General features: G+C 33.3%; 3 protein-coding genes across 3 annotated transcripts; 2 read left to right on the top strand and 1 right to left on the bottom strand.

Annotated features, from left to right (window-relative positions):
- The first annotated feature begins 11,105 nt into the window (after window positions 1-11,105).
- On the top strand, window positions 11,106-12,945 carry LOC109599163 (DNA-directed RNA polymerases I and III subunit RPAC1). The gene is made up of 6 exons (XM_020015115.2): window positions 11,106-11,232; window positions 11,283-11,583; window positions 11,634-11,756; window positions 11,954-12,136; window positions 12,222-12,458; window positions 12,517-12,945. The coding sequence occupies exons 1-6, from the start codon at window positions 11,173-11,175 to the stop codon at window positions 12,624-12,626; spliced, it is 1,014 nt and encodes a 337-aa protein (XP_019870674.2). The 5' UTR covers window positions 11,106-11,172; the 3' UTR covers window positions 12,627-12,945.
- On the bottom strand, window positions 12,633-21,314 carry LOC109599116 (proteasome activator complex subunit 4-like). The gene is made up of 23 exons (XM_020015060.2): window positions 21,272-21,314; window positions 20,522-20,742; window positions 20,246-20,386; window positions 20,027-20,188; window positions 19,760-19,976; window positions 19,145-19,422; window positions 18,738-19,088; window positions 17,900-18,326; window positions 17,606-17,845; window positions 17,342-17,553; window positions 17,015-17,263; window positions 16,754-16,931; window positions 16,446-16,697; window positions 16,104-16,393; window positions 15,827-16,045; window positions 15,447-15,773; window positions 14,967-15,204; window positions 14,633-14,910; window positions 14,138-14,580; window positions 13,764-14,080; window positions 13,590-13,709; window positions 13,301-13,504; window positions 12,633-13,249 (listed from the first exon to the last, which is right to left on the bottom strand). The coding sequence occupies exons 2-23, from the start codon at window positions 20,728-20,730 to the stop codon at window positions 13,115-13,117; spliced, it is 5,487 nt and encodes a 1,828-aa protein (XP_019870619.2). The 5' UTR covers window positions 20,731-20,742; window positions 21,272-21,314; the 3' UTR covers window positions 12,633-13,114.
- Window positions 21,282-23,703, top strand: LOC109599173 (uncharacterized). Its single transcript, XM_020015123.2, has 8 exons — window positions 21,282-21,418; window positions 21,470-21,560; window positions 21,612-21,774; window positions 21,826-22,546; window positions 22,654-22,960; window positions 23,014-23,241; window positions 23,296-23,392; window positions 23,451-23,703. Exons 2-8 carry the CDS (start codon window positions 21,476-21,478, stop codon window positions 23,677-23,679), a joined length of 1,830 nt encoding a protein of 609 aa, XP_019870682.2. The 5' UTR covers window positions 21,282-21,418; window positions 21,470-21,475; the 3' UTR covers window positions 23,680-23,703.
- The last annotated feature ends 511 nt before the right edge of the window (window positions 23,704-24,214 follow it).

The raw sequence follows: 24,214 nt of genomic DNA on the forward strand, positions 1-24,214 counted from the left end.
GAGTACACGCACTTTAAATCACTAGCTTATATGTCCAGAGATATAAAATTTGTCCAAAACAAGGATAGTAATAATTACATTAAGGTAAAAATCACAAAATCTGAAATGAAACATAGTTTGACATCAAGGCTAAGAATGTCAATGTTGAGATTGTAAGTGAAAATAAGGTTGTATTATTGTATGTATTGAAATTGAAATTGTACCTGAAAATACTAAAGACTATTCCAGAAAGTCCATATCTATAATTATTCGGGTTTATTGGTCGACATTTGATGAAATTATTTCCAATAAACCCGAACACTATAGTTTATCTTATTAGTTCAAATTACTTAATTTTCTGAGCTTAACATTTGATTATTATTTTATTTTAGTTGTTAAATTAATTAATTTAAATTAAATTAATGGCAGCTGTTGATATATAATTACCAACAGATTTCATTATGACTGTTGATAATTATATACCAACACTGAGGCTGCCATTAGAAATTTACCAGAAAATGTAGCCCAAGAAATCCGCAATTCTAATGGCAGTCTCAGTGTTGGTATATAATTACCAATAGTTATAATAAAATCTGTTGGTAATTACATACCAACACTGAAGCTGTCATTAGAATTGCGGATTTCTTGGGCTACATTTTCTGGTAAATTTCTAATGGCAGCCTCAGTGTTTGTATATAATTACCAACAGATTTCATTATGACTGTTGGTAATTATATACAAACACAGAGGCTGCCATCAGAACTTTACCAGAAAATGTAGCACAAGAAATCTTTGATAAAGGTTAGGGTGTTTCCAACATGAGGTTGTAGCAATCTGGTAGGATACTTAGCTGAGTTATATGTTCGTGACCCAGGAGTACAAACGATGGGTCGGAGTGGTACATTATCCTTATGTATTTTGGGCAGACCATATAAGGGAAGTGGAACTTCTTCTGATTTGATTGTTTTTAGTAACCCTCTGACATGGATGATTTCTTTATTAGGAGGGTAATGTTTCTTGGCCTTCTCTGTGTTGGATCTTTAGCGATAACTTGTCTTGTCCAGCAGTTCTTCCATCTTGTTTTTTTAGTTCTAGGATTTCATTATAACCGTTTTTGCTTTGCCTTTATTGCCCGAAGAACTATGATACTTTTATCCAGGATCAGAACTCTGAACTTGGATAAAAGTATCATAGTTCTCCGAGCAGATAAAGGAAATGCAACAACAGTAATAATGAAATTCGCGAACTACAAAAACAAGATGGAAGAACTGCTGGACCCGACAAACTATCGCTAAAGATCCAGCACAGAGAAGGCCAAGAAACATCACCCTCCTAATAAAAAATCATCCATACCAGAGGGTTAGTAAAAACAATTATATCAGAAACGCTTCCATTTCGCTTATAAGGTCTGCCCAAAATACATAAGGATAATGTACCACTCCGACCCATCGTTAGTACTCCTGGGTCACCAACATATAACTCAGCTAAGTATCCTACTAGATTGCTACAACCTCATGTTGAAAACACCCCAACCTTTATCAAAGATTTCTTGTGCTACATTTTCTGGTAAAGCTCTAATGGCAGCCTCTGTGTTGGTATATAATTACCAACAGTCATAATGAAATCTGTTGGTAATTATATATCAACCCTGAGGTTGTCATCAGAAATTTACCAGAAAATGTAGCCCAAGAAATCCGTATAGAAACTAATAACATCCTAATGAAAGCCAAACCACCGACAAGCAACCTTACAAATATGGAGTGCCAAGGATCAGAACTTTGAACTTGAATAAAAGCATCATAGTTCTCCGAGCAGATAAAGAAAATGCAACAACAGTAATAATGAAATTCGAGAATTACAAAAACAACACGGAAGAACTGCTGGACCCGACAAACTATCGCTAAAGATCCAACACAGAGAAGGTTAAGAAACACCATCCTCCTAATAAAGAAATTATCCATATCAGCGGATATTCAAAAACAATCAAATCAGAAGCGCTTCCACCTCGCTTATATGGTCTGCCCAAAATACATAAGGATATAACTTAGCTAAGAATCCTACCAGATTGCTATAACCTTATGTAGGAAACACCCCAACCTTTATCAATGATTTGTTGAGATATGGAAAGGATTACATCTTGATGTAGAAGATAGACTGGTCAGTTTCGACGTAGTGTCACTTTTCACTAAAGTTTCTGTCAATAAATCCTTAAACATGATATCAGAAATATTCCCTTCAGATATAGTGGATCTTTTTCGTACGTGCCTTACTGAAAGTTCTTTTTCGTTTGGAACAACAAATTCTACGAACAGACTAAAAGATTAGCAATGGATAGTCCTCTAAATCCAGTTATCGCCTATTTCTTTATGGAAAAGTTTGTACAAAATGCGATTGAGACTTCCAAACACAAATCTTCTGTTTGGTATCGGTACGTAAAAGATACTTTCGTGATATGGAAACATGGACAAGAAAACCTGGAGAAGGAGAAGAGTGGGTGAATATTTAGACCATACAATATACCGAAAACCTACACACACTCATCAGTATCTACATAAACTATCTATCCATCACCCTAGTCAAAAACAAGGGGTCATGAAACCATAACCGAACGAGCCAAAAGGATATGTGCCACTCACCACCTCGCTGAAGAACCCGAACCAAATCAGACAGCTGATAAACATTTTTCAACGATTTTGCCTCAACATTTCGGTTAATGATGGAACACCACTTTATTCATATGGCTGCCGCGACTTGGACTTGCAGTAGCCCATTCTATCGACCCAATTTTTCAACACATTTTCGATTGTGTGGCCCTCTTCGGCTGCGATGGCGTTAACAAGCAATACATCCTCAACGAGTGACTGGTGCGGCATATGAACCGGCGGCATCATTGGTCCGAAGGAGATGCCGTTACCGCCAATGCCGATCGTTACCGTGCCATGCTCAGAGATTATTCGTTTCCAAATGTTGAAGAGAAGGACATGGACGATGTGCGGTTTCAACAGGACGGCGCTACGTCCCACACAGCCAACGTGTTACAATCGATCTTTTGCGCACTGTGTTCGAGAATCGCATAATTAGGCAAACGGCGATCTCAACTAACAGTCTCGCAGCTGCGATTTGATTCCGATGAACTATTTTTGTGGGAAGTCGTTAAGGATAAGTGCTAGGCCACCCATCCAGAGACGATTCATAACTTGAAACACGAAATTGAAGTCGCCATTGTTGTCATAGAGGGTCACACAAACGAAAATATGTTGAAAAATTGAGTCGACAGAATGTCCTACTGCAAGGTCAATCGCTGCCGCCATGTGAATGAAGTAGTGTTCCATCATTAAACGGAATGTTGAGGCATTTCATTAAAGGCAAAATATTAAAAATAACAAATTAAAACTAGTAAACTTATAAAACTAGTAACCTAAACTTATAAAACTTACAAATTAACCAAATAAATTTAATAAAATGAAATTAATTTTAAATTATAAGTTTTAAAAAAATTATTATTATTAAAAATTATGTTAAATATGTTGTAAAATATTATATAAATAAATGTTAAACTCTAGAACGTTTGGTGAGATGTTTTAATAAAATCAAGCAGTAAATATTCAGAAAGATCAATATAAAAAATAAAATTAATCATTTCAGTAATAACAATTAAAATTAAAATTATTAAATTTATATATAAAATTTTAAAAATTCAAATTGAGAAAATAAATTTTAAACAACTACCCACCCGGCATTGTGACTCCCATAAACATCCCAGAGAGATTACATCGTCGCACTAGACACTTCCCAGGAAATGCCTATAAACATCCCAGCCAACGCGAAATGACCTATCAAAGGAAGTAACAGGGTGAAGTAGGAATTACCAGGTAAGTTTTATGTGCAGATCACGGGATTTTTGTTAATTAAGCTTTACAATTTTAACAGCACTGCGAACAAATTAACTGGATTCCCGCCGTGGATGTTAATGTTTGGTGAAAATCGACGCCTGAGAGGAACTAACGAATTGTTCAATAGTATGCCAATACAGACCAGTGATGTGGAGGCTGAAGTACTTAGGCAACCAGCTCACAGTCGCGTGTGCGAAGTAACCAGTAAAACAATTACAAACTTAATAAGAAAACGCTGTTGGAGATAAAGTTGTTGAAAATGGTAAGCTGTCGAATGGAGGAAAGTTGAAAGCAAAGTATCACGGACCCTTTGAAGTAACACATTGTTTATCTAATGAGAGGTACGCACTCAAAAGGATTGGCAGCCAAGGTAGAAGTACAGTAGTAGCGCATGAACAGTTACAGTTGGTGATCCAGGAGTACTAACGATGGGTCGGAGTGGTACATTATCCTTTTGTATTTTGGGCAGACCATATAAGCGAAGTGGGAACTCTTCTGATTTGATTGTTTTTAGTTATCCTCTGGTATTGAGATTTCTTTATTAGGAGGGTGGTGTTTCTTGGCCTTCTCTGTGTTAGATCTTTAACCCATTCTCGATAGCTTGTTGGGACCAGCAGTTCTTCCTTCTTGTTTTCTTAGTTCTAGGATTTCATTATAACTGTTTTTGCTTTGCCTTTATCTACTCGAAGAACAATGATACTTTTATCCAGGATCAGAACTCTGAATTTGGATAAAAGTATCATAGTTCTCCGAGCAGATAAAGGAAATGCAACAACAGTAATAATGAAATTCGAGGACTACAAAAACAAGATGGAAGAACTGCTGAACCCGACAAGCTGTCGCTAAAGGTCCAACATAGAGAAGGTTAAGAAACACCATCCTCCTAATAAAGAAATCATCCATATCAGTGGATATTCAAAAACAATCAAATCAGAAGCGCTTCCACCTCACTTATATGGTCTGCCCAAAATACATAAGGAGTATGTAATGTACCACTCCGACCCATCGTTAGTACTCCTGGGATCACCAACATACAACTAAGCTAAGTATCCTACCAGACTGCTATAACCTTAAGTTGGAAACACCCCAACGTTTATCAATGATTTGTTGAGATATGGAAAGGATTACATCTTGATGTAGAAGATAGACTGGTCAGTTTCGACGTAGTGTCACTTTTCACTAAAGTTTCTGTCAATGAATCCTTAAACGTGACATCAGAAATATTCCCTCCACATATAGTGTATCTTTTTCGTATGTGCCTTACTGAAAGTTCTTTTTCCTTTGGAACAACAAATTCTACGAACAGATTGAAGGATTAGAAATGGATAGTCCTCTTAGTCCAGTTATCGCCAATTTCTTTATGGAAAAGTTTGTACAAAACTATATACTAAATATATAAAAACTATATACTAAATATACTTTCGTGGTATGGAAACATGGACAAGAACACCTGGAGAAAGAGAAGAGTGGGTGAATATTTAGACCATACAATATACCGAAAACCTACACACACTCATCAGTATCTACATAAACTATCTAACCATCACCCTAGTCAAAAACAAGGGGTCATGAAACCATAACCGAAAGAGACAAAAGGATATGCGCCACACACCACCTCGCTGAAGAACAAGAACACTTGGAAAAAACGCTACTGGCACCTCCTAATAATAAAGATCCACCTGTTGAGCCCGCGACAGGTAAAGCTTTTCTCCCATATATATGTAAAGTTACTGTTTTCATACCAACCAAGAAGATTCAACGTAGTCTCAGATCTGCCAAAGATAGGAGAGAGAGATCATCAAACAGCTTCTGGGATATACCGCATATCATGCTCTTGCGGGGAAGTATACATGGGTACTACAAAACGTTCAGTAGGGACTAGGACTAAGGAACACAAATGAAATTGTAAACTAGGACAATCAGACAAGTCTGCTGTAGCTGAACATGCACTGTTCATTCATATGGCTGCCGCGGCTGGCCTTGCAATAGCCCATTCTATCGACCCAATTTTTCAACACATTTTCGATTGTGTGGCCCTCTTTGGCTGCGATGGCGTTAACAAGCAATACATCCTCAACGACTGACAGTTTGGTGCGGCATGTGAACCGGCGGCATCATTGGTCCGAAGGAGATGCCGTTACCGTCAATGCCGATCGTTACCGTGCCATGCTCAGAGATTATTCATTTCCAAATGTTGAGGAGAATGACATGAACGATGTGCGGTTTCAACAGGACGGCGCTACGTCCCACACAGCCAACATGTTACAATTGATTTTTTGCGCACTGTGTTCGAAAATCGCATAATTAGCCAAACGGCGGTCAACTGACCGTCCTCGCAGCTGCGATTTGATTCCATTGGACTATTTTTGTGGGGAGCCGTTAAGGATAAGTACTAAGCCAGAGGCGATTCATGACTTGAAACACGAAATTGAAGTCGCCATTGTTGTCATAGAGGGTCACACAAACGAAAATATGTTGAAAAATTGAGTCGACAGAATGTCCTACTGCAAGGTCAATCGCTGCCGCCATGTGAATGAAGTAGTGTTTCATCATTAAACGGAATGTTGAGGCATTTTAATAAAGGCAAAATATTAAAAATAACAAATTAAAACTAGTAAACTTATAAAACTAGTAACTTAAACTTATAAAACTTACAAATTAACCACATAAATTTAATAAAATGAAATTAATTTTATATTATAAATAAGTTTTAAAAAAATTATTATTATTGGAGGAAAGTTGAAAGCAAAGTATCACGGACCCTTTGAAGTAACACATTGTTTACCTACGCACTCAAAAGGATTGGCAGCCAAGGTAGAAGTACAGTAGCAGCGCATGTGGCAAGATAAGGAACCATTTTTCTCCATCAGATTTCTTTATAACAAGATCACTTTCACAATTCCAATGGTTCACTTAATCACTATTAAGTCATTCACTTGTATTTATTTTGTTGTATTTGTATTTATTTATTTCTATGGTGTATAGTTCTTAAGATTGTTATAATGTACAATAAATAATATAATAAAAATGATTTAATTTCATATATTGTTTTATTTTTGGCAATACACAGAACACATTACATTACATACAAATTAATTTAAATTTTGTTGTTTTTCAATAGGAAGTTGTTACTTCTTAGGTTTTCTATGAGCGTCCATGACTCATTATTCTGAAATCTAGTAAATTAGTTTCTCTAACTAAAAACTAAATATTCCCTGCTCATCCCGGAAATTTTTGTGGAATTTCTATTACCAATAAAATCTAACATTACAAATCCCCAACACTCCATTTCTCACCAGTCTGCACCCCGAGACATAAATGTCGTGCCTTTTCGACGATGCCGAACGTCTATGATCGGCTGTTGCCCCTCCGCCCCTATTCGCTTATGCCCCCCATTGTCAACTGAAATTCTGCACGCAAAATCTTCCCTACCATGGGAAGTAACATCCCAGGGAAGTTGTAGAGGAGCTCCTTGGGAATTCCTGACTTCCCGGGAGTCTTGGGATATTTATAAATTGTTAAGGTAAGGAACTTTTCTGTATTTGTAATTGGCTAGAGAATCTAGATCAGATACTGATGATGATTTTTTTTCTAAAGCCATCTAGAATAAATACATTGGTCTATATTGTGTTTTAGTTTAGCGCTACCAAAAACAAACAAATTAAACTATTTTTTTAGTTCAAAAGCTCCACCTAGAATTAGTTTTTAAGAGCTATTTCTAATAAATACATTGAATTATATTTTTTGTTGGTAATGTTGCATTATAGCGGCCTGAAATTTTGTTGGTAGTTCCCGCAGGAACATTACCATCAAGAACTATTTTATTACTTTTTGAGCAGAAAATGTACATAACAAATAAAGAAAACGCTCTAATTAATTAAAAGTATATTGTTTCCTTAGACAAACTAAGAATGAATTTCGACTACTTTTATACTTATTTCGCCAAACAGTTCGTGTATATCCGAATGCCCTCATCCACATGTGTTCTATATTTTGTGTGTATTACATAAATTTTTGAAAATCTTAATATTGTTAAAATATTGACAAATTTAAAACAAAACTAAAAAGTTTCAGTATTTTTCAAATTTAAAATTATTTTTTCTCTAAGATTTCATAAAAAATAAAAACGTTACGGAAACGTTTTAATATATTTTTAATGAACTTTCCGGAAAAAATAGGTTAGATTAGGTTAGGTTTCCATTTCTTTTTTTTTTTTTTAATAATCTATTGATTATTATTTATTACATAAAACCGTAAAAATTAGCATTTTTTTCAAATTTGAAATTTTTTCTCTCTTGATCGAAACATATTCTTTAATGCATCGAAAAGTAAAATGTTTTGAAAAAATAGTATGAAAAGTCGTTTTGCCGATTTTTTATAGCCTAAAATAGGTGGAGCATCATGCATGATTCTATTTCTATAGGACTTGATCAACAATTTCTGTTGGGGTCACCATCATTCAAATCCTTAAAAAAAAAACTAAACAATTTCGTTTCAATATTATCATTATTCATGACTGATATTATAATTAAAATTAACCTATGAATACCTAAAAGTACTAAGCTTAAGTTGTAGCACAATCTGAAATAGTTGAAATAAAATTAATAATATAATATACAAATAATTAATAATAAATTATTTACCAATAAAATTAATACAAATGAAACAAATCAAACATAATAAAAATTGTCCATAAATCATAATCAAACTAACACAAATTAATAAACACGGCAATAAATTAAAGATAAATATAATTCTAAAATAAATGGACATACGTAAACACATGTAAGAAATGAAATGTTAAAAAATATAAAAATTCACGTTGAGTCCAATTTCGAGGTTCTAAAGCTGACAATTTAATTTTAGGTCGCTATAATTCAGTTTTACCTTTTTATTTACTAGAGCAATCTACAACAAAAACGCTAAACTACTTTTTACTAGCGGCATCTGGAATTGATACGTTGAAGAATTTTTTAGTTTAAAAGCTCCACCTAGAATGAACCTAGTTTTAGTTTTTAAAAGCCATTTCTAATAAATACTTTGAATTATATTTTTTGTTTACTACTACAAAAACGCTAAACTACAGTGTACTATCGGCATCTAGAATTGATACGTTGAACTATTTTTTTTAGTTTAAAAGCTCCACCTAGAATTAATTTAATGAACTATACTTTTAGTTTTTAAGAGTCATCTATAATTTATTGTAGATGTATTTAATATATTTACAACAGTGGTCTTGGATAGCCAACACCAATCCAAAACAATTAAAAAATTTCTTCCATTTCCATAATTAGTGATATCTGTTTTATAAACTGACGGATCAATCACTTTTTTAAATAAATTTAATTAAATTGTGGTTCATTAATACCACCTAGAACAATTTTAAAAATAATAAAAATAGAACAAATAAATAAATAATAGAACAAATACGTTGAACTGTTAATTGGTGGTTCTTTTGTTTTCTAGGGCCCTAATATAAATAATTATAAAGAAAATGTTTAATTAGGTAACCGTTTTCTTCAACAACTAACAATATCTAGAACACAAATACATTTTCTTAGATAGTTTACTAGCGTCATCCAGCTTATTTTGTATTAAAAGCACCACCTATAATACACTAAAATATTTAATTTTTTTTGTCACACTAGCGCCATATAGAATATATACTCTAAACTATTATTTTAGTTAATAATACTAAGCTCTAGTTACATAGAGGAGGTACATACAACTATTTTTTTGGTTCACTAACTCTATCCAAAACAAACAAGGTGAACTATCAAGGTAAGGAAGTTTTTATAACAGGTTTCTGTATTTGAAGTTGGCTTGTGAACGTAGAACAGATACTCTGAATTATTTTTATTTGTTTTTAAGCGCCATCTAGAACAAATTCATTGTATTATTTTTATTTATTTAAAATGCCATCTAAAACAAATAAATTGAACTATTTTTGCTGGCGACATCTAGACAAGTCGATTTTTAAACTATATTTTTTTGTTTAGGATCGCCCTCTACAGGAAATCAGAACTACTGAAATAATAAGAATCATTTTTTGTTTAGGAGTGAAATTTTTAAATTTAAATTTATCACTTCCAGGTTAACTAAACAGAAATAGTTCAATTTATTTTATCCAATGTGAGTAATAAAAAAAATAGTTCAATTTATTTGTTCTAGATGTCGCTAATAAAAAGTAGTTTAGCGTTTTTATTGTAGATGGCAGTAGTAAACAAAAAATATATAATGGGGTTGCATTTAACCGAAAAAAATCGGCTTGTTCTTGATAGTTCAGTTTACTTATTCTAGATGGCGTTAAATAAATAAAAATAATTCAATATATTTATACTGGGTAGCGCTTATAAACTAAACAAAATAGTTCAATATATGCGTTCTAGGTGGTGAAACAAAAAAATAGTTCAATATATTTATTCTAGATAGCATTGGTTTAAAAGTAGTTTAGTTAATTTGTTCCAGATGGCGCCATTAAAAATAGTTCAATTTATTTTTTTTAGATGGCGTTTTAAACAATTAAAAATAATACAATGTATTTTTTATAGATGGCGCCAGCAAAAATAGTTAAATAGTTAAATTTATTTGTTTTAGATGGCGTTTTAAACAAATAAAAATAATACAATGTATTTGTTCTAGATGGCGCTTATAAACAAAATAATTAAGAGTATCTATTCTACTTTCACAAGCCAACTTCAAATACAGAAACCTGTTATAAAAACTTCCTTACCTTGTGGAAATGGAAGAAATTTTTTAATTGTTTTGGATTTAATTTGGTCTATCCAAGACCACTTCTGTCGTTTAACCTTATATTCTTATTAGTTTTCGCGCTCTTGAGTCTTGGATATTTGTATAATTTTATTTTAATTTTATTGTTAAATACAATTTTGTGGGGATCTTTGCGATGGGCATTCCCAGGTTTTAGACGGTTTTAGAGGGCCCCGTCAATTACATAAATGTATTTGACGAAAATATAAATAATAAAATTTAATTTTGTATTTATGTTTTCATTTGATTTTCAAATCAAATCAAATACGGTAATATTAGAAATAAAAAGATAATTTATTTAAAAATGTGACGATACAATTTAATACAAATTAATAAAAAGACATAACTTGCGGCGATGTATGATTTTTAAAGATCATTGGTGGTACATACTGACTACCAACGTGAGTATTAGTTCAAAGATATGGTAGTTCTAATTTACTAACACATGTTTGGAATATGAACTTTCGATAGGTTATGTTTAATTACAATTATATTTTTAAAACATTTTTTTAACAGAAAATAATCAGAAATGGATTTAATTAACGACGACAAGCCACGTATAATATTAAATGAATACAAAGTGACACAGGTATGTTCAATAATGTATATGTTGATAGTGAGTAAATATTAAAATTTTAGAACCTTCCCCAAAGAAAAACTGTAATCGATGAATTATTCGATGTTAAAAAGTTCACTGAAAAATTTCGAATAGTGATTATTCGGAATGAGAATTACGAAATGGAATTTGATATGATTGGAATTCATCCATTTTTAGCAAATACTTTTCGCAGACTAATGCTTAGTGATGTACCAAGTATGGCTATTGACAAGGTGCATGTATTAAATAATACTTCTATAATTCAGGATGAGGTCTTAGCACATCGAATTGGCTTAATACCTTTAAAAGCAGATCCAAGACTATTTGAATATAAATCTGAAGGTAAAATTTAATCTTAATGTCTAGCAGTTACTTCATTTTATTTTTTACAGATAGTGCAGAAAATACTGAACATGATTCATTAGAATTTGAATTAAAAATTAGGTGCAGTAACAATAAGGATCAAAGTACTAAGAACTCTTCGAGAACTGAAGATCTCTATAAAAATAGCAATGGTAAGATTAATATATATATATATATATCTAACCACTTACTAATACTGTTTTGGATTGTCTTTTTGTGCTATATTAGTTTTATTTTTACTATATTTTGTTTAATGTTGTTTACTTACTGACACTCGATAATTAACATTTAAAGAATATTATTATGTATTATGAACGAACTGAATTTATTGAATGAAGATTTGTTTCAGTTTGTTCCAGCCATATTAAATGGGTGCCTATTGGTACACAAAAAGAAAGATTTAAAGAAATAGATGTAGGCCCTATCCATTTCAATATTCTGATAGCAAAAATGAGACCAGGACATGAATTGGATTTGAAACTAATTGCAACCAAAAGTACTGGTAGAGATCATGCAAAATTTTCTCCAGTTGGTAAGTTGTTTTAATTTGTAAATATAATTTATCTTTATATCTTGATTTGGGGCTGTTTGGAGCAACTTGTAAACATAAATTTTAGCTACCGTATTCTACAGACTATTACCTGATATAAAAATAATTAAAGAAGTGGAAGGAGAAGCAGCTGAGAGATTGGCAAAGTGTTTTTCACCAGGGGTAATCGCTGTTAGACATGAGAAAGGAAAGAAAAAAGCTGTCGTTCAAAATCCCAGATACGACACTGGAAGCAGAAACGTTTTTCGATATGATGACCTGCGAGATTCCGTAATAATGTCAAAAATCCAAGACCACTTTATATGTAAGGAATACCTTTAACGTTGCTACTGTTGTACAATGTTTAATTGTCTTTATTTTAGTTACGATCGAGTCGGTCGGAGCTCTTCAACCAGAGGCAATATTTCGGGAATCTATAAAGATCTTGAAAAACAAATGTTTACACTTATTGGAAGAGTTAAATAGTAGTTAAAACAGATGTTGTTAAAAATCATTTTTATTAATTTTTGCAACAATATTGTAAAACATTAAAAAACATTAGATTGACCGCGAAGTCATTAGATCATAAAACTATACATTACTACAGAACGCATTTTAAACATATATTTTACTTATAATTACTTTTTACAATGTTTTTATCTTATTATTAAATATTAATTATGTCCAAATTATCAACTTATTTTTATTTAAATTGTGATCACCATAAGTCTAACAACTCTGCGGACAGTCTGTACAATAATTGACTATTAAATTAAACTAATAAAATTGTTTTATAGTTTACATAAATGAAATCTTTTTATTTTTGGTATAAAACACTATTTGATATTTGATTGTTTGAACATTGAAAATTAACTCACCAGTACCCTTAACCAGTGTGGGTTATGTGACCATCACCTAAATTATTGAGATTAATAAGTACGAGTTATAATAAATTTTGGTAAAATGTATCAGTGTCCTTTTTTAAGCATAGTAACTTGGGGGCACAGTGAGATCACTTAGAACTAATAATTCTTCTTCTGTAAACTTCAATTTGTGCAGTTCCCAATTGTCATGGTGTGTCCTTTTAAAATCACCTAAGGTTTTCCGAATTGTGGCCTAAAAGTATAAAATATTAGACTTCAAAAGTGAAAGTTCATAATGACATACCGGAATGGGTTGTGGATCACTTAGGTGTGGTCCCAGATTTCCAAATATCGCTGGCATGTAATCAGGTACATCGTAAGGATGAGAACTTATAAATGCACAAAGTCCTAAAACACCTGCATGTCTAATTCGCAGGTTGCTTAGTTCTTTGTTTGTCGAATTTGGATTTCTCTTTAATTTCGTTTTCGCCTTCAGTTTAAACTTGGTCTATAAAAAGAAAACAGGAATTATATTTTACTATCAGTTTCTATAGCTTATGTTTGGTAATTAGATGTTAAAAAAGAAAACTTACCAGAAGATCCATTGGATTATCCAAGAAATCACAATGCAACAGGCCACTGAGCACCTTTGCAGAATTCTCTCTAACTTCTGGTTGGACATCTTCCATTAATTCCAATACCATAGTTTCAACCTTAAAAAAATAGATAAAAACAATAAGAACATTTAAACAAATGGAAATAGTTACCTCGTTCTTCCACTGAGCGTTCGAGTGAAACGAAGGCATGTTGTAAAACACAAACACTGCCAAAAATTCGGCGATAACAGCACGTCCAGACCAGAATGGTCCATGCGCCACCTTTCGTATCGCCTCCAGGCCATATGGTATATTCCGAATGGGGCTCATCACTTGTGCTAACACCACCAACATGTTAATGCTGCAATTGACCACCTCTTCGTCCGTATCGTTGGTGTGAAGCGCAGTCGCCAGCGGAAGCAGGTCGAAAAACTGCGGCAATGTTGAGAAGTTCAGACGCACAACACTGTGGGTAACGTATCTCGACACTGGAAACATTCAAGGATTTATTGCTGCTCAATAAACAATCTTACTATAAGGAATACCTATTTTAAACATCCGCATAAACCTCTCTTTTTCTTCTTCAGCCTCTATATCTAATACCGCTAATTGTTCACATGCGTCATCAATTTCATTTCTACCATTAGACTGGACCTTTTTCAACAGGTAGTTGTAAAGTTTATTTAAACTGGGCATAATTTCGGCGAAAAAGTTGGCTATTAGTGGCCCCTTTGTTTGTTCACCGCCTGGGAAAGTCATGTCAGTACTCAGAACTAGACACAACAACATGCTGAGTTTCTCCCTAATATTCTGGAACGGATGCGTCAAGTGTTCCTTTAAATATTCGAACAGTCGACTGTGCAGTTCCGCATTTCGCCAGTGTTGTTGGTTCATGGCTATAAATAACATTTGCAGTCGCGTACTACCTAGGAAACTGGTCTGGTCCTTCAGCGGCTCCTTTAGGAGATATTCGTAGATCCAGAAGTACCTATACAAAATTGCAGTATTAAGAGGCTTTGTAACGGCGAAACAAGACTAACCTTTTGGGATCCCTCCATTCAAGTCCCATTGTAAAGCACAGACACCAATCGGGTACCGTCTCTGTGTGCAGGTTCGCGAACACCGTATCGAAAATGGGCAAAAGTGATTCCCATAATTTTTCACACTGCGCGTAGCTCCAGTGTTTGGCACCGCGCATCATACCCGCTATTATTTCTGCGGCGCACCGCTGACTAGATTCTTGTTTGTCCTTCACCAATTTTAGTATGTGGGGCAAAAAGGCAGGTACCAGTGTGTCTTCGAAAATTTTGAACAGGTTCTAAATTTACACAATGATTTATTATTTTTAAGGCAAATATTATTAATAGATCTTACCTTGAACATTAAAAATCGGTACCCATTAAACTGATCCATTCCTTTACGTTCTTCCAGGGACAAGTATTTTATTAATATCGACATGTTGTTTTCGTCCATAAAAAAATCGTAAATTTCCTTTTCGATTCCGTCTATGGTGTTCATTCTTTTCGCCACTGTAGGTTGTTCAGGATAAGGCGCGTATATTTGCAACTTCTTGGGCCAGGAGTAATATCCAACGTTAACGTCATGTACAAAACTGTAAAGAATATTTAGAAATTCCCAAAACTATATAACAAACATAAAAATGATTATTTTATATTTTATAGATCCATGTGAGTGTGATTTTGGATATTTTCAGCAAGTCAGAGAGAAAAGTAATAAATAAAATACAATAAAATGAGCAGAGATTCTAAGTAACCACTCACTTCCAACCATTTCAGAAGCGGAGTTTATAAAAGTCTGATTTTCTATCGTCTCGTAAAAAATTCAACTACTTACCGTGGCTGATTCCATTCCTCTTCGTTTTTGGGCACGCTTTGTAGGGAATATAATAACCACTGATTATCAGCCCTATATCCAGGTACAATAGTTTTCGTTTCAGGATGTACGCCAGCAGTTTGGTAAGGGTCAATTGTAATTTTTTTAAATTCAGGTTTATTTTGTACAGTTATATATACAAAAACTCTCAGCGCTGTTTTGCGTATAATGATCGAATCACTGATGATACACTTAAGAAAGTATTTTACAACATCCGTACTGTATTTTACATCAAAATGCACCAGATCTTTCATAAATCCTAATGCCATATGATGGTACCTCCAGTGTCTAAAGATAAAGAAATAAATATAACTTATAATAGTAAGACTAAGTAAACTTACAAGTTTCCGTTTTGGCAAGCATCTAATAGGGCATTCAGAGTGTCATCGTATGCTTTTCTACGATTATCTGACAGTTGTTTCAAAGATGTTTCGCTATTATTTATAATTGTTCGGAAATGGTCGTCTATGTGACACGGTGTTTGTGCATTGGCAAATTTCAAAGCTGCTTTAATGCAACTCTCCGGAATTAACAATTTTATAGCAATAGTGGGAAAATATCTGTAAACGTAAATTATGGTGAGTCAATTACCCGTTTCAAGACCTAATTTTTACCAACCTATGAACACAGTCGCTGATTGAATTTATAAGACTTATAATTGACTGTTTTTCTGAAGGCTTAGACCTAATAATCAAAGGCCATATGTCCCTTGTGAAATTCCAATCATGTCTTGCTATAATTGGCGCATTCTTTGGGCAACACAAAATATACAAACATCCCTTGAAACACTCGTGGTGGGTTTCCGAATCCTTTTGTAAAATTTCGATTATTTTCGGCTTAATCACGGTGTACGAATAAGGAAAGTAGGTGATCATTGCATTTAGTTTCGACTGAGCGGCAATTCTGACCTGAAACCGCAATTTTGAGTACCCATAATAAAATTGTAAGACGGAAACACACCTCGCTATAACGTGACACCGACAACTCGAACAAGTCCAACAGTATTTGCTTGTGAGTGGCACTAAATGAACAGTTCCTGCTTTCAGTCCTGAACTCCTGATGTAACACCGCTCTGTCAATTAAAACGTGCCTCAAGTGCAGTTTCTTTTGGTGCAGGCGATCTTCCAGCATTTTTTTACTCAAATGGAAGTTTTTCCAGTGCAACTCAAAATCATGACCTTGTGTCTTACTGAACACAAGTATGTTGTAAATCTAAATAATATAAATTTTAATAAACGTGCAATTACTAAGGTTTAGGTGGTAATTACCAGTATTAGATTTTTGATGCTCTGGGTGTCACCTTCATCAGTCTCAAGAGTCTTTTTCTGGAGACGATGCAAAGTATCGGCAACCACCTTGCGCACGTTACGACCATCGGGCATGGTGGCCGTATGAGACCCTGAAACTTTCAAATTGAAAGCCCACGGTTCCAGTACAGAGTCTACACTAAAAAAATATAAAACTTAAAACGTTTGAACCCCACACTAATTGAGAACTAATTGTGTGCATAACTTGAACCAGAAACTTACAGTTGAATGGCAGGCTCATCCCATACTGGCAATACTGCATGGCACGACAGAATAGAATAGACGATTTTAAGGGACTGTTTTAAACTTTCTCTGCTCAACATTTCTTCGCCGCTTGAATGCTTATCCAAACGTTCCAATTCCGGTACCAGATACCGGTTAATTAAGAATTGAACTAGTTCTACCTCTTTATCACCTGGAATGTACCAATTGATTTTAAGTTTGCGTATATCTTGAGCCGGACCCCATTCTCTAAAAAAAAACAATGGTACTATTCCCTTATTTTCCCACAGTTTAATGTTTGTTGGTGTGATGGCTAATGGTGATTACCTTATAGATAGAAAATCTTTCACGTGTAATCCATAATCTTTAGCCGAACTTTTCGCCTCAGTTGGTTGAATAGAAGTTAACGAAAACATTACTAAATCTAACATTCTTGCAGATAAAGGACTGGCTTTTAAACTTGTCATGTGCAATGTCCTATCTAATATTGGTACTATATAGTCAATATAATTTAAAATTTCATTTCGCCCATTTATGACCTAAAGTAAGCATTATTTACATATTATTTGAAAACCTATCTGAATTAGTCACCTCTGATAAAATTAGTAAGTTGTACAGTAGTTCATCGTCGATGTTTTCTTCTTTCTCTATATGGGGATTTTCATTAAGAAGCTTGTTAATTCTTTCACATAAATATGGAACAAACACTTTGAGTGTTTCCTTAGGATTTACTCTGGCAAAGCAGTGACAAGCCACTGCAACCATTTTTCCTGAAATGTGTATTTCCATGATCTTTTCGCTCACGAAATTAAACATCTTTTTAAGTGCAACCTTTAAAATAAATTGGATAAAATAACGTAAACCATTAAGAGTTATACAACTTACGTTAAATATTTCCGGTGAACATTGACTCAACACGACGGAAATTACTGACGCTAAAGCGGACTCGGCAAAAGTTTCGGATCTATTCTTGTTGTTGTTTGTATTATTCGTTGTTTCTTGACGAACGAAATCTAGCGAACTTGACTCGACCCAAATGCAAATTTTATCGAAAAACTGGATAACAAAGTCTTCGAAATTGGCACTGGCCTCACATATAATATGCTCTTCTTCTGTGAGGTCGCTGTAGTAATTGTGAGCGTCCGAAGAATTGATTACTGGAATCATGTTTATGAAATGCACGATGAAGCTAAAGGTAACGTAGGATTTTCGGATATCGTTAGGATCAATTCCAGGTAACAGGGCCAACAAAAGTGGTATGACATGTGTTGGTCCTTCAGGATAATTGTTTTTCTTTCCTTGAATCATGTACCTAGAAATGATCTTCAGTTGGTTTTCGAGGTTTTCAATTAACAGGTTACGTGGGTTTGAATTTTCCTTAAATTTTTTGTCTAATTGGACAAATAGGAATAAAACTACAGAAGAAAAATTTGCTAAGTTTCTAAGTTGACACACCTGCTCAGTTAATGCTTCGTCCTCTGTCTTTAACCTTTAATAGTATATGATTTTTGAAATTGTTTTTGAAAAATGTAAAAATGTATTCTTAAGAACTGCTGAAAATTTAGATTTCTTTTTTATTTAATCCTTCCATCATGAGTTATCCTGACAATCTTTAAGAGAATGAACGTCAAAAATATTATAAAACACTGTTTTTCATACGGTTGAAATTTGATATTTACTCTTCAAAACCCATGTAACCCATTAAGGCATTGTTTTTTCATACCTTCCAACAGCTATCACCCCCATCATGGAGCATGTTAGCTTGTGAGGCTCTGTCAAACTGTCCATGGATGCATACAATTTATCTATGGTCATTGGACATATGATATTAGGTCGTAACGAAGATAAGTACTGCAAAGTTAAGCTGGTTTCTTGTTGTCCAGTGCGTGAAAACAACGAATGTTCGACACAAGGTTTCATGATGTTAACGAAACGATCGATATCTTCGTCCGTAAGACAGAACTCCGGCACAATATTCATTTCCCACGAAATAGTTTTGAATCGTTCATAGTGAACGCGCTGAACAAAGTAATAAGAAAGCTTCCGAAGTAACTCGCGAAGCTTAACAGTCCAACTGCAGAAAAATATCGGGTTAATTACAAGTTAAGAAATTGGTCATCATTTTCTAACCGTCCATTGTTGGCTGTGTAGAAATATGACTTGAGTGTCTGCATGAACTTCTCGAAGTGATAGAAGACGGAGTTTTTATCTCCGTTTAAGGCACATGTAATCCAAATTGCTATGGGAAATATGTCCATTTTGTGCTGTATTCCTAACTGCTTCTGCTTGAAAACGACCGGCAGTTGGAGTATCCTTATAAATCGTGCAAACATTAATGGCACGTACGGCTCCCAATTAATGTACCCCATATTATACGAACTCAGACGGGACAACAGCCACATCATATGCTACCAGAATAAACAAAAACGTATATTAAAAAAAGTGTAAATTCATTCAAAAATAATCTAATAAAGAAATTGCTTACATTTTTCCAAATCAATTGAACAAAAGAAAAAATGTTGAAATGTTGAATATTATTTATTTATTGCAATTTTTAACATAACAAATTTGTCCTATTAGACAAAAATTTTAATTTTATACTCATAGACATTTCCTCTTGTACTTTTTTAGGATAATATGGTAAAATTAAAATTAGTGCCTATATTTTTGCTGTAAAAATTCGAGTTACCGCTAAACTCGCTCACCTGGCTGTGCCCATAACAAATTTTAATAATAATTGCTTACATTTTCCCAGTGGGCAGCATTATGACAAACATCCCACAATGTTAGAAACTCTTCAAACCACAGCTTGTAACTAATATCTGCTTCTTCTGGTTTTACACAAACTGGCAAGAACATTTCTAAATATTGAATGGCACTTGCAATTTCAGTGAAGTTTGAAGGGCACATCTTAGGCCTAAACTCATCTAGTATGTCTTGGGTGGCAGAAGCAGGGAAATATCTAAAAATAGAATGTGGTACATTGTCAACAAAGAAACTAATTGGACTCACATTCTTGCAGCTTTAATCATATCGAATATGCTGTTTTCGAAGGTGGAAAAGTATCTGTACATTCCTATATCTGATTTGCTTTTTTCAATTGTACGAATACAAAGATCATAGAGTGGTCTCCAATCTAATTGCAATTCATCTCTTGATATAAGGTATCTTTTTCTGCAATAAATCATGCATTATTTTCCTGGATTTGCATACAAAGGCTCCAGTACTCACTTAAGCAGATTGGTTAATGTGGTTGCACATTTATTTATTCTTGTTGGTTCCAAATCAGGAATTGTAACTAATTCATAAAATAATTTTATTAAAGCTATGTGGTCTTCCTTTGAAAACTTCAGTCCATATATTTTTATATATCTTAAAAAAAACAATATTCATGATTAATTGCATGATGTATTTATTCTGTCAAATTTCATAAACAAAACATGACAAGCAATTATGTATGGTAAAATTGCACAACGTGAAATAATAAGAAATGAAAATTAATGTTACTTGTTTAAACGAGATGTCCATAGGGCACATCCTGGTCTCATTTCCCTTGCAAGAACAGATTTTGCAAGGTTCTCCTTAATATCACAGAACAATTTTGATGATTCCTCATCAAGTTCTTTTGCATAGGGTAGTAATTTGTTGTAAACATTTTCTTTTTGTGGTATAAAGCCCAATTTTTTAATACGTTGATCTTCTACATCTTCATCCATTCTTTCTAAGGTCTGGGAAAATAGATTATGTCACTGTCACAATACACCAGTTGTAAATAAACAACATGCAATCACGAGAGTATGTTAAGAAATGGTTGAAATTAAACGAACACTACTTGCTATTTTTATTTTACAATAGTCATTTTGTAGACATAATTACTTTACACAAAGTGGCAGTTTTTCAACCAATCCCCGAACTGTTTGTGAATCGTCAAATCATGCCAACCTATCGCTGCCCACTTTTACAGCGGCAAATTTGAATTGCTTACAAATAATATTTTTGTTGCCAGTAGTAAGTTTATTTAAAAACACAAGTACACATTGAACACAATGACTTATCCCAAAGGTTAACAATTTAACTGGCACACAAACTTTTTTGTTTGTTTTCAAATACCTACACACGCATAAATAGCATTTTATTTTGTATACATTTTAAAAACATCATAAAACCTGAGTGTTATTTTGTACTTTTTTACTTTTCGGGAAAAATCTTGGGAATTTCTTTAAAAATGAAAAACATTAATCTAAACACTGTACAGACCTGTCATTTAGGCACGTGTATCAAAATTCAAATGTCACAGTGGTGTGTGTATAGGTTATGTAAATTATGAAACACTTCCGAAAATCAAAAAACAATACAAGTGTGATTTTATAGTTTTTTTTAATTTTACAATTTTACCAATAAAAGGTAATTGATTTACATATAGTTTACTGCATGAATAACATCCTTAACTTTTAGATAAAGATGTCCCATGTAATAAAAGCAATAACAAACACCCAAAGATGCCCACAGTATAATATTTTACGGTTTATGTGCAGTTATGGGAAAGGTACTATATGCGTACTGCGTTAAGCACTCAATGTACTAATAATTGTTGTAGATCTGGTGAGATCAACTGGACCTGATTTGTTATTACAGAACTTAAAATGTGCAAGTACTACACACAGTGTGTTGGACATGGTTGCCAGCCACTATACAATAATGAACAGCAAACACAGTATGCAAGCACTTAGATCTCTATTTGAACTAAAAAGAGATGAAAAGTATTAACAAATGTTACCTTTAAATACCAACCACTCAAATTATTATTTTAGGGATGGTGCTTCCATGAATGACATCCTAAAAAATCCAAATTTTGTAAAATTATGCAAAAAGCTCAAATCTCAAGCTGGTGTTATAGAACTGAATGAAACCATCGAAGCTTTGAAAGTAATGACCTATGTTGGTGTCCCTTCTGACAGCAAAATCATACAAGTTTTATTGCAACTGTTAAGACACAATGTTAATTATTTAACATTGAATCACATTATGTTCCTTGACTTTTTATTGGGACAATATAAATCATCACCTCTTGTGGAGGCTTTAAAAATTGCACTGCCCATGGTATTTGAGATTAATTTATCATTAAAATTGGACAAATCTAATTTATCTCAATTAACAGAATGTTTGTATTATGCTTCGAGGCATAAACTTTCTGATCAATCAGTGGAACTATTAATAAAAACTTTGTGCGATTATCCAGATGAATTCGATGCCAGATCAGCAAAATCTATTATTTGGTCAATAACTGATATGAATGCAGATGAAATGTTCAAGCTCCCTTTAGAAAAAGCTTTAAATGACTTAATTGTACATATGGATGAAGTATCTTTTATTGATTTAGATAAAACAGCAGGCAAACTGATTGTAAAATATAGTAGCAAACACACATTCTATTACAATGAAACATTTTTTGATAGTTGTGTGAACAACATTATTGACCACAATTTGGGTTTTGAAGAAGCTATGATTCTTCTTAGGAAATTTATTAGGATTGTGAGTGTACAAATTATTATTTAATATTCTCAGTTTTTGCTATTAATTTATCTATTTATAATAACATAATGAATAATAATGATTCACAATTGAAACATTGATTTTAGAATCACTGGAACAAATATCTGATTGATTACATATGCAAGAAAGTAGTTGAAGATAATAGCCTTCTGCAATCAAACATAGGACACATATACACCTTGGTAACATCACTATCTTCTGTGAACTACAAACCTAATGAATGGGATGCTGTTAAGGATATTATAAAGAGTGTTAAAAATATGGCTACCTATAGGAAACGAGATATCCTTTGGTTGCGATTTGGGGCGTCACTCTGCCTACTGGATATCTATAAACTAGATGTTTTAAATAAATGTCTTAGTGAAGAATATTTAAACTCATTGTTTGATAAGAGTGAGTTCATCATCAATTGATAAATAATGTTTTATTTTATGTTAATTTTTCAGAATTCCTATTTATGTCCGACATCGAAAATTATTTGTGCATATACCATGCTCTGCACTTATACAAAAAAGATTTTATAGAATTGTTACCTACAAAGTATACACCTGAAGTTTTAATAGGGAAAATGAGGGAAGTTACAGAGTATCCTCTGGAAGGGGCCCTGAAAAAAGGCATTGGAGGAGAAGATTATGTTTTGACGAAAATGTATTCTAAACTTGGTCATGTAATTGGTAAAATTATCAAATAATTTTATATTGCTTGCTGTTAATATTATTTGATTGTAGATCATGCCATTCTCTTTAGAAAGGGAGGATACCCAGTAGCTGTACAGCAACAAACTAAGTTTATTGAAGACATAGAAGTACCTCCAGATCACTATTTGTACGTTCTATTATGTTAATAAGTAAATTTGTTCTAACAATTATTTTTTTTATTTTAGAGTCTGCATACTTTGTATAAAACCAATATTTTATACAATTAATACCAAAGTACTGAGGGAGTCTGTAAATTTGTCCATAAAAATGTTAGAGGAACAAGGATACCCAGTTGTTTATATTAATGCTGAAACCTGGAGTAATTTAGAAGAATTTGAAAAGATTCCATATCTTATGCAAAATATTAAAACCAAAGTTGGTAGTGATAGTCTATCACAAAGTGTTAATTTATAAGTTATAATAAATTAGTTAAAAGAATACCGACTTTTAATGTATTACATTTTTTATCTCTGAACACAAAACAGAATCTATGGACAAACGTGTCTACTAGAAAGCTTAACGTTAGTTAAGTTAATGAATTAAACGGAATAATATTGCCTTTTCCATAACTGCAACTATACTAACAATTCGAATAAAAAACTATTTTTATTCTAAAAGTAAATTTTAAAATTATATTTTTTTCCCGCCAACGCTAATACTTAAATTTATTTCCTGTGGAGGGGATCACCTTATAGCTTAAGCGTCCAATAAACGCCAATGTTAGCATGGAATGTCCCACAAACTGCAATGGAATGACTGTGGTCAAAATCTAAGTTAGTTCATAAAGAGTCACGCACATTAAAAACTCTACTTCCTCATTTAATTTATACATTTTGTTAACATTAAAAATCCATATTTGACATGCGAAATCGTGCAGCAAGTTGATTTTCAAAAAACCGAAGCTTTGGCGCCTCCAGGTGGCGTTGTTATGCACGTTGTTGCAATATGT

The sequence above is a fragment of the Aethina tumida genome, chromosome 1 (assembly GCF_024364675.1).
Source record: "Aethina tumida isolate Nest 87 chromosome 1, icAetTumi1.1, whole genome shotgun sequence".
Lineage (NCBI taxonomy): Eukaryota > Metazoa > Arthropoda > Insecta > Coleoptera > Nitidulidae > Aethina > Aethina tumida.